Raw genomic sequence first — 9,248 nt, forward strand, 5'->3', positions numbered from 1 at the left:
ATACATAATATGATTCTACACTAAATTATCTACGTCTGGGTTTAAACTAGGCCTGATTTGGACTCTGGATGGTCTCGAAAACACGTTTTGAAGTTTAGATTACGTCTAGAAGGATCTGGAAGCGAATCTGGAGAGCTGAGGAGCGAAGAACACGGCGCCAGCTTAATATGCCGGCGCAGGAAGGAGAAGGTGGTAGTGCCGCCACTTCATTTTGGCAGCACCGCCTGTTACAGCGGCGGGGGGGGGGGGGGGGATTTTTGACAGCAGTTCTGGGATTTTGTTTTGCTTTGTTCTCACTCGTTTCAAGTCCATTTTCTCATGCAAAAGTAGTAAAAACCGCATAAAATCGAATGAGGAATCCAAATATGGCATAATCAGAGTGTTTATAGATCATTTAAACAAAATTATTTTTCTGGGCAGCAACTTCGAATTTCGAATTTTCATGGCAAACAAGCTTAAAATTGCACTTAGCATGCATCCTAAGAGCTACAATTTACCGGGTTTCCAGATTTAAACACTTTAAACACATTAAATCAATCATTAACATGCTTTTTCACTGATTTCATGGCAATTTGGCAATTCGATTATTAAGCTAAATATGGTAATTTTATAGCTAAAATCAAGGCTAAGCCCATCTAGAGGCCCTTGTACTATACTATTTTTGTTCGGAAAGTCCTTGTACTATTTTTTATTCTTCCGGTCTCTCAACTTACTTAATTTTTAATTTTCAGGTCCTTCTTTAGTTTTTTCTAGTCCCTCTGCTTACAATATTTTTGTTCCTCCAAAGGACATGAAAATTGGGATTTTCCTAGTACAGGGACCAGAACGTAAACAACTTTGGGGCAGGGGCCGCTCAAACAAAATCGGTAAAGTAAAGGGCCTCCGCATGGATTTTGCCTAAAATCAACACATAAGCTAACAAACACCCTAAAATACACAATTACAACAATTATGACATTCATTGCATACAAATTCATGGTAAAATCAAAAGAACAATAGTGAGGGTCCTCAGAATTACCAGTCTGAGTCCTTGGCTTGTTTACTGGCGAAGTGGATGCGGAATCCAGCTTCGAGTCTATGCAGGCTTGCGTTCTTGGAGAATCAAAAAGATCTCATGTGTTTTTCTAGACTGGATTCAAGTGCGATTTGTGTGTGGTGTGTGTGCAAATATTCGGCCTAGGGTTTGCTAAGGGTGTTCGAATTTTTGGTCTATGATTTTTACGTTTCTGGTCTGACCCTTGGCTCAGCTGACTAACCGTAGTATTTATAGGGGAATGGTATGACCAAGTGTTTCCTAGAATATTCTAGAAGATTCTAGGGAGAAAGTGTGTGAAGTTATAAGTCTTAAGGAATTAGGATTAGCTAAAAACACTATTAAATTAATTAAATTCGGATTTAGACTTGCTAGCTAGGTAAAAGAGTGTTAAAAGTGTATTTTGGTGCCAAAAAGTGTTAAAAAGGCTATTTGGGCCCTATAGGTTTGTTTATGGTCAATTTCAGTCCGTTAAACTTTCAAATTGGCCCAAAAACTTCTAAGATATGGCAATTAGTCCAATTTCTAGACTTAGATTACAATTTCTTTGGGTTTTTATGTTCTATTTACGCCTAATTACGTTTTAATCCTCCAAAATTGCAATTGTGCACAAACTATGCCTGCTTAGATTCCAGCAAGCAAATTAAAAGCTCGTCACTCGGACAGATTTCTCTGGAAATCATCATGGGACGCTTCAGTTCCTTATCACTTTTTACCTGTCTGAAAAATAGGTGTCTGTAGTTTGCTCCCTCTTTAGCGAGAATTGACGAAGTAGGTCAATTTTTTTAAAAGAAGAGACTTGCTATTAGACAAGCGACAAGGATACTGCCCACCATTGGAGGCGCTCGATCGCCCGGTGGTATGGTAATGCCCTAGCCTGAGCATTACCCATCTTGGTTCATGACTCTGGCTTCAAGCACCCTAGTTCTGGTCTACTCCGCATCTGGTTGGGAATAGTCTTCTCAACTGCTGTTGAACCTGGGCTGCCTGATTGCGTGCCCTATGAAATGGAGCTATGAACTCTCAGCCATCCTGACAGTGATCTGATGGCTCGGACCTTGGTAATTATCCTGTCTGGACCTTCTTAGATTTGTAGAAGGGACAATATCCCCTTGGCCGTCCCAAAGGCCACCGTATTTAATGGGTGTTGTGATTCTGTTAATTATTCCCCAATTAACAAATGTTGATGTCTTTCTACCATGATTTGGCGTCTTTTTTCCAATCTTGGTGTCTTTCTACCGATAGTCGGTGTCTTACTACCGTGTGCTGATGTTTTCTATCAAGCTTTGGCGTCTCTCTACCATCTATGGTGTCTCTATACCATGTTTCAGTGTCTCTCTACCGGATCTTGGCGTTTCTTTTCCATTTGAGGAGCCTAGCTCTATTGGTTTTTTGGATCTCATCTTATGGGCAACTTTTTGTTCCTCCGGGGTTTGTCTTGACGGCTCTGAGGCTTGTTCTGATTCTCTGGACTTATCTGAAGGCTCTAGGACTTCTCAAAAGGCTATGGGACTTGTTTCAAGACTTTGGGCTTATCTGAATGCTCATGAACTTTGTTTGAAGGCTCTGGGACTTGTTTGAAGACTCTGGGGCTTTTTTGAAGACTCTGGGACTTTGTCTGAAGGCTCTGGGAGTTATATGAAGGATATGGGATTTGTTTGAAGGCTCTAGGACTTGTTTGAAGACTCTGGGGTTTGTCTGAACGTTTGTCCGTCTGCTTTTAGGGTTTTTTGTATTCTTCGCTTGTTCATCTTCTGGGATGTCTGTATTTTTGTCTGTCCGTTTTCAAAGTCGTCTTCATTTTTTAGCTGTTCATCTTCTGGGATGTCTGTATTTTTGTTTGTCCGTTTTCAAGGTCGTTTTTCATTCGAATGATTCTGTGTTCCGTCTTCTCGCTTGACATCCTTAGTGGTACTTTTCTGGTATATCCTCAAAGGATGTACTTTTTTGTCTTTTAGTGGCTTGTGCCTTTTTAAGAGAGTCATCCCCTCATTTCTCATTTGCATTTCTCTTTCTTTTTCTATTCTCTGGATTTGAAAATTCGAGTTATGGCACAACCCTTGACTTTTAGGGAGCCGCACACTGATCCTGACCGGCTTGCTGCTTTACTAGAGGCGGGCAAGGAGGTCCAGCTTTTGTTGCATCTGGAGGGGCATTTATGTGCCAAGACTCATCGAGAGGTCCGTTTTTACCGTTTTTAGCTTGTAGATAGACGTTTTATTATCTGTATGTTTGAAATACGTCTGAAATATGGTCAAAATTTCATCAAAAGTGGGCCCAGTCCCCAAAAAAATGTCCTAAAGAGAGAAAAAAGTGGCGGTGGAGCCAAGTCATAGTGGCGGTGCCGCCACTATATTCCGGCGATGCCGCTAGAATAAGCTGGCGCCGCCGCAAGTGATAGTGGCGTCGTGATGGTGGCGCCAATGTCTCTATGGCACGCGACCTCCGGTGCATAATTGACTATTTCGGTTTGCTTTCTGGTGATTTTGACCCCATTTTTTGATCTTTCTATGCTTTCAGGAGAAAGATGTGTTCCGTACTTCTAGGAACTTTGTGGGTGCGCGTATCTGGTATGGTGCTTTGCCCCCTGTTATTTGTTCTCGGGTAGACGCTACGGGCTTCGGCCGTCTTGCTAGTGGTCTATTTACTGCGACAAGGATCTGTGACAACGTTTCTCTACGTGCGCTGAAGGAGCGGTGGATGGATACCACCCATACTTTCCACTTGCCGGTCGGGGAGATAATGACTCTTTTGGACTTCTCGCTGATCACGGGGATGACTTTTGGAGGTTTGCCTATGCCTTTTGATGGCGGTTTAGGATTTTACGATAAGAGGGATGCATATATCTTTGAGATGCTGGATTTCGTTTCAGAGATGAAGGGTTGCAGTCATCGACATCCTGAGCTGTACGAGCGTTACAAGGAGAGCATTTCCCGGACTAGCGACGAGGTTGATCTGATTGCCCGAGCTTTCATCTGTTATCTGCTGGGGTCTACTCTATTCTGTAGTTCAGGCGCTACTTTGCCACTTTGTGTGCTTCCGGCCTTAAAGGACTTGGACGTGGTTAGTTCCTATGAATGGGGGTCTGCTGCTTTGGCCAATCTTTACACCAGCATGAACCGAGTGGTCCGTGGGGGATCCCGTCTTCTGGGATGTGGCCTGTTGTACATGTGAGTTGTTTTATTTCTTTTTAACTACATTGTATTTTTGCTCTTGTTTTTGTTATCTTGGCCAGTTTTTCTTCTGTTTCAGATCTGGACTATCCAAATGGGCCTTTTGACTGGCTTCAGTATGCTTCTGGGGTTAGGATACCCTATCCTGAGGTTTTGGGACTTTCCGTACTTTGACGCAGAGTCAGGGAGCTGAGTGCAGAGGCCGGCTGAACGAGCTGGCGTGGACAGAAGCGAGTACTAAATTCTATTCTTGAACCATTATGAACCTTATTTGCAGTGCTGACACCTATTCTATTGGTTTCAGGTGGATACTTCTTGGAACACTCCGCCTGGCGTTCGACCTCGGTGGGTATGGGGTGCGTTAGAGAGATAGGGCATGCGTTATCTAATGCATCGCCCAAGTTGTAGATCCTGGTTCTTGGGGGAGTGTGTTCTCCATTTGTGGGGTGACCCACGTACTCGTATGGTCCCGGATAGACCTCCTTTTTTGATGCTACGTGGCAGGGACGTGGTATCGCTAGTTCTTCGACTGAATTTGAGGGGTTACTCTGCTATCAGTCTGGTATCTGTCCCTCAACTGAGCTATCTAGACGACTTCGTGAGGCATCATCTACTGGGGAGACTTCCATTGGACAGAGTGCCCATTGTTCAGGTTCAGCAGGCGGACGCAGGGCCACAGGTATGTGTTACTTTTCTGGTTTTCTTCTTCTGGATTTCTTCATCTGCTTGAGCTCTTTTGTAATATTCTCTCAGGGAGGTGCTAGACGTGGGTCTCATTTTTCCCGTGCTAGGGTAGACGTTCCTGGGTCTCCTAGTCGAGTCTCGTCCTGTAGACAAGCTGGTGCAGCTTAGATGGTTTCTGGTTCTTTGAGTCAGATGCCGGAGAGATCTGCGCGCTACAGTGGCGTGCGTGGGCCTGTGCAGGATTCTGTTCCCTTGTGCTACATGACTCATTCCTTTTCACCTGCCGACTGTACTCACGTGAGTGTTTCTCTTTCCTATGCTTTTGTTTTGAGGTCCCGTTTGCCTTGTCAGACTGAGCGTCTCCATCTGGTTTCAGGTACAGGTGTCTGACGTAGTTTAGTTGGCCAATGCTGCTTACTACTGACGTGATCGCTGGTGCACTGTTTCAACACAAATGAGGGTACAATATGAAATATTTTTATATCCTATATGTATGCATGTATGCAATCCTAATGATAGAGACCTGATGGCCCCGGTTCTACTGCTGGTGGGGACCTGATGCCCCATGTTTTGATTGTTGTGAGGCTTGCGCTTGTAGGTGGAAGTTTGGAATTTCTGGAGAGATGGGGATCTTACATCCCCGGTCTTCTGGACAATGTAAGGCTAGCGCTTGTCGTTTCTGGTTGTGGGGACCTTAAATACCCGGTCTTCTGGGCGGATGGGAACTTTACACCCCCCCGATCGCTGGGTGAGGGATTCTTCTATTCCTGTTGTTTGGTTGAGGAAGTCTTTTGCTTTTCTGTTTGAGGACGTTAATGCCCTCTGCCATCATATTTCCGTCTCTGGGTAGCGGAGGCATGTCGCCTATTCTGCAATTCTCTTCGAGGTATAGGCTTGTCGCATATTGTGAGGGTTGTGGTGGCTCATGTTGGCCGGGCTTTGTCTTCGGGTGTCGTAGGCGCGGTGCCTATTCTGGGTATAACCGGAGGATGTTGGCTTGGCACCTGTTGATTCTTGCGGCTCTGGCATTGATCTTTGAAGATAGCGGTTTGGCGGTTGTTGTTTCTTGTGTTTTTGGAGCCTGATTTTGCAAAAATCGGCCCTATTTTCCACTTTTCTTGTGGAGTGAACTCTGATGCTTGCGTCGTACTTTGTGTTGCCCCCTCATCGGAGCGTTCAATTTTCTCGTCAAGGAAACTGGATGTTTTGATGAATCGTCTTGTCTTTGACCGGGCTCGCTCCGGGCTCTGTTATCTGTTCTGGGGGAATATGTTTGTTTCTATGATATTTAATGCGCATTTCAACATTTTTCTTGGTGCAACTGCAAATGCATGATGAAATTTTGAATTTTTTGAAAGAGATAAAGAGATAAAGAGTAAAAGAGTGGACAGTAAAGTGACATGTATTTTTTTTATGAATAAAGTGACATGTATTAAAAACGAAACTGACTACGGTAACACGATTTAAAAAAACGAAGGATTTCATTGGAAAAACATATACACTATGTGTACAATGTGGTTTTTGCTTCATTTTTATAAGCATGAATATAAATTGGTAAAAAAATGATAAAAAATTATAGACTTGATTATTTAAAAATATTTTATTTTTTGTCTTGTTTTTTTTACAATGTAAATTTTTAAAATTTTCAATTCTAGCTAATTTCTCAATTTTCACCTTTTGGATGATTCAACCCAAAAAAACTGAAAAATTTCATGTATAGGCTCTAAACAGTGAGATGATCCAAAAGTTATAGACATGTGACTTTCAAATTCTAGAGTTCTATGGCACACATTATTTCAGAGATTGGCATGAACTATATATTTCCCGTGAACCTTTACTTTGGAGGCTGTATTTGTAAATGCTCTGTAGAAATCCATTAGAGCCACTCATTGTTTTACATATTTATATTTGCATTTGGCCGCAAACAAAATGTAACGTATTATTATTATTATTATAATCAGTAATAATGCTAGTAACGCATTGGTTGCTCTTCAGAGAGAACCAAATCAACATAATCTGAGCGAGTGAAAAAAAAGTCATCAATGAAGAAAGAAGGGTGTGAGATTGAAGCAAGAGGAATCAACTACAAGATTTCCATTTACAAAACACAGTTACACCCTTTCAAAATCTTCAACAAACACCAACATCAAGAACCAAAAGTAAAGTTTGTTCTGAAGGAAGTAAACTGCAGGGCAAAACCATGGGAAATCCTTGCAATTGTTGGTCCAAGTGGTGCTGGAAAATCATCCTTGCTTGAAGTTCTTGCCGGAAAGCATACTCCGCAGAACGGGGCGGTTTTCGTCAATCAAAGACCTGTCGACAAGGCTCGGTTTAACAAGATTTCAGGCTATGTTACACAAACAGACACCCTTTTCCCTCTACTCACGGTTGAAGAAACTCTCATGTTCAGTGCCAAGCTGCGTCTCAGGCTTCCCCATGCTCAGCTAAGATCTAAGGTGAAGTTGCTGGTTCAAGAACTTGGCCTCGACCATGTAGCCACAACCCGGGTGGGTGACGACAGGGTTCGTGGGATATCTGGCGGCGAAAGGCGGCGAGTTTCTATCGGAGTTGACGTGATTCATGATCCTAAAGTATTAATTCTTGATGAGCCAACTTCAGGGCTTGATAGTACTTGTGCTTTGCAGATTATTGACATGCTTAAGGTGATGGCCGAGACGAGAGGCAGGACTATAATACTAAGCATTCACCAGCCCGGTTTTCGAATTGTCAAGATGTTTAATTCCATTCTGTTAATGGCTAATGGTTCGGTGTTGCACCACGGGAGTGTCGATCAGCTTGGTTCTGATTTGCAGAAGATGGGACTGCAGCTTCCTCTTCATGTGAATGTTGTTGAGTTTGCTATTGAATCCATAGAGGCAATTCAGGGACAGAAAACGGAACTGCGAATTCCGTCATTCGTTAACAAGGTAACAGAGGGAGGTGAGAGTAGGAAGTTCACTCTGCAACAACTTTTTCAACAATCTAAAGTTGTGGACGAGGACATTATTAGTACTGCTGGAATTGATGCTCCACCTGGTTATGCAAATTCAAGATTTCACGAAACTATAATCCTGACTCAGAGATTCTCCAAGAACATATTCAGAACCAAGGAGCTGTTCGCATGCAGGACAATCCAGATGCTGATTTCTGGGATTGTTTTAGGTTCCATATTTTGCAATGTTAAAGACGATTTAACAGGAGCCGAAGAGAGAGTCGGCCTATTCGCATTCATTTTGACATTCTTGCTCTCTTGCACAACAGAAGCTTTGCCAATTTTCTTACAAGAGAGGGAAATTCTAATGAAAGAGACATCCTGTGGGAGCTACAGAGTTTCATCGTATGCAATTGCGAACGGGCTGGTTTACTTGCCATTTCTGCTCATTCTAGCCATTTTATTCTCAGTCCCATTATACTGGTTAGTCGGTCTCAATCCGAGTTTCTCAGCATTCATGCACTTCCTGCTGCTCATATGGTTGATTCTATACACTGCAAATTCCGTCGTGGTATGCTTCAGCGCCTTGGTACCTAACTTCATTGTCGGTAATTCAGTGATATCAGGAGTAATGGGCTCGTTCTTTTTGTTCTCGGGATACTTCATATCAAAGCATGGGATGCCCAATTACTGGATATTTATGCATTACATATCACTTTTTAAGTACCCGTTCGAAGGGTTTCTGATAAACGAGTTCTCCAAGTCCGGAAAATGCTTACAGACGATGTTCGGGACATGCATGGTTCGCGGAGAAGATATTCTGCGCGAAGAAGGATACGGAGAAGAAAGCCGATGGAGAAATGTGGGGATTATGGTTGGTTTCATATTTGTTTACAGGTTCATATCTTATGTCATTCTTAGGTGTAAATGCAGATGCAAATGCTCAGTCACAAGTCTCAAGGCGAGTGATGTATGAATCAATTACCTTAATTTGTGCTCTCTCTCTCACGGGATACAACTAGATGGTTCACATGCATTTGGAATTTACTTGAGATAGCAGCCAAGAAAGAAACAAAAGAAGTGTATTATCTACCAACATATTCATATTCTATCAATCAACATTGCTTTTTCTTTCTCTCCAACTCTCCTCTTTATAGATATAGATAACAATGCTTGCAAGCCCCACTTTACGGCTAAATAGGGCCATAATGGAAATTCAACTAAAGGCTTAATACATAATTTAATCCTTAAACTATAACAATTATTCCTTGAGCCTTATAATCTTTTTTTATTTCCTATTAAACCTCTTAACTTTCAGTTTTGTTATATTTAACCCCTCAACTTTTTTTTATGATCTGACCTCTTTTTGTCCAGCGTGGCAAAACACGTGTATTCAAATGTTTTGAAGCGTGTGAAAGATAACTGA

At 42.4% G+C, this 9,248-nt stretch overlaps 1 protein-coding gene across 1 annotated transcript; it reads left to right on the forward strand.

Annotated features, from left to right (window-relative positions):
* Nucleotides 1-6,814: 6,814 nt before the first annotated feature.
* Nucleotides 6,815-8,957, forward strand: LOC126657753 (ABC transporter G family member 5). The gene has a single exon (XM_050352518.2). The coding sequence runs from the start codon at nucleotides 6,933-6,935 to the stop codon at nucleotides 8,796-8,798; it is 1,866 nt and encodes a 621-aa protein (XP_050208475.1). The 5' UTR covers nucleotides 6,815-6,932; the 3' UTR covers nucleotides 8,799-8,957.
* The last annotated feature ends 291 nt before the right edge of the window (nucleotides 8,958-9,248 follow it).

The sequence above is a fragment of the Mercurialis annua genome, linkage group LG7 (assembly GCF_937616625.2).
Source record: "Mercurialis annua linkage group LG7, ddMerAnnu1.2, whole genome shotgun sequence".
Lineage (NCBI taxonomy): Eukaryota > Viridiplantae > Streptophyta > Magnoliopsida > Malpighiales > Euphorbiaceae > Mercurialis > Mercurialis annua.

What these genes read in the sequence shown, in the direction of transcription:
- LOC126657753 (XM_050352518.2), top strand. Translation starts at nt 6,933, where the DNA reads ATGAAGAAAGAAGGGTGTGAGATTGAAGCAAGAGGAATCAACTACAAG.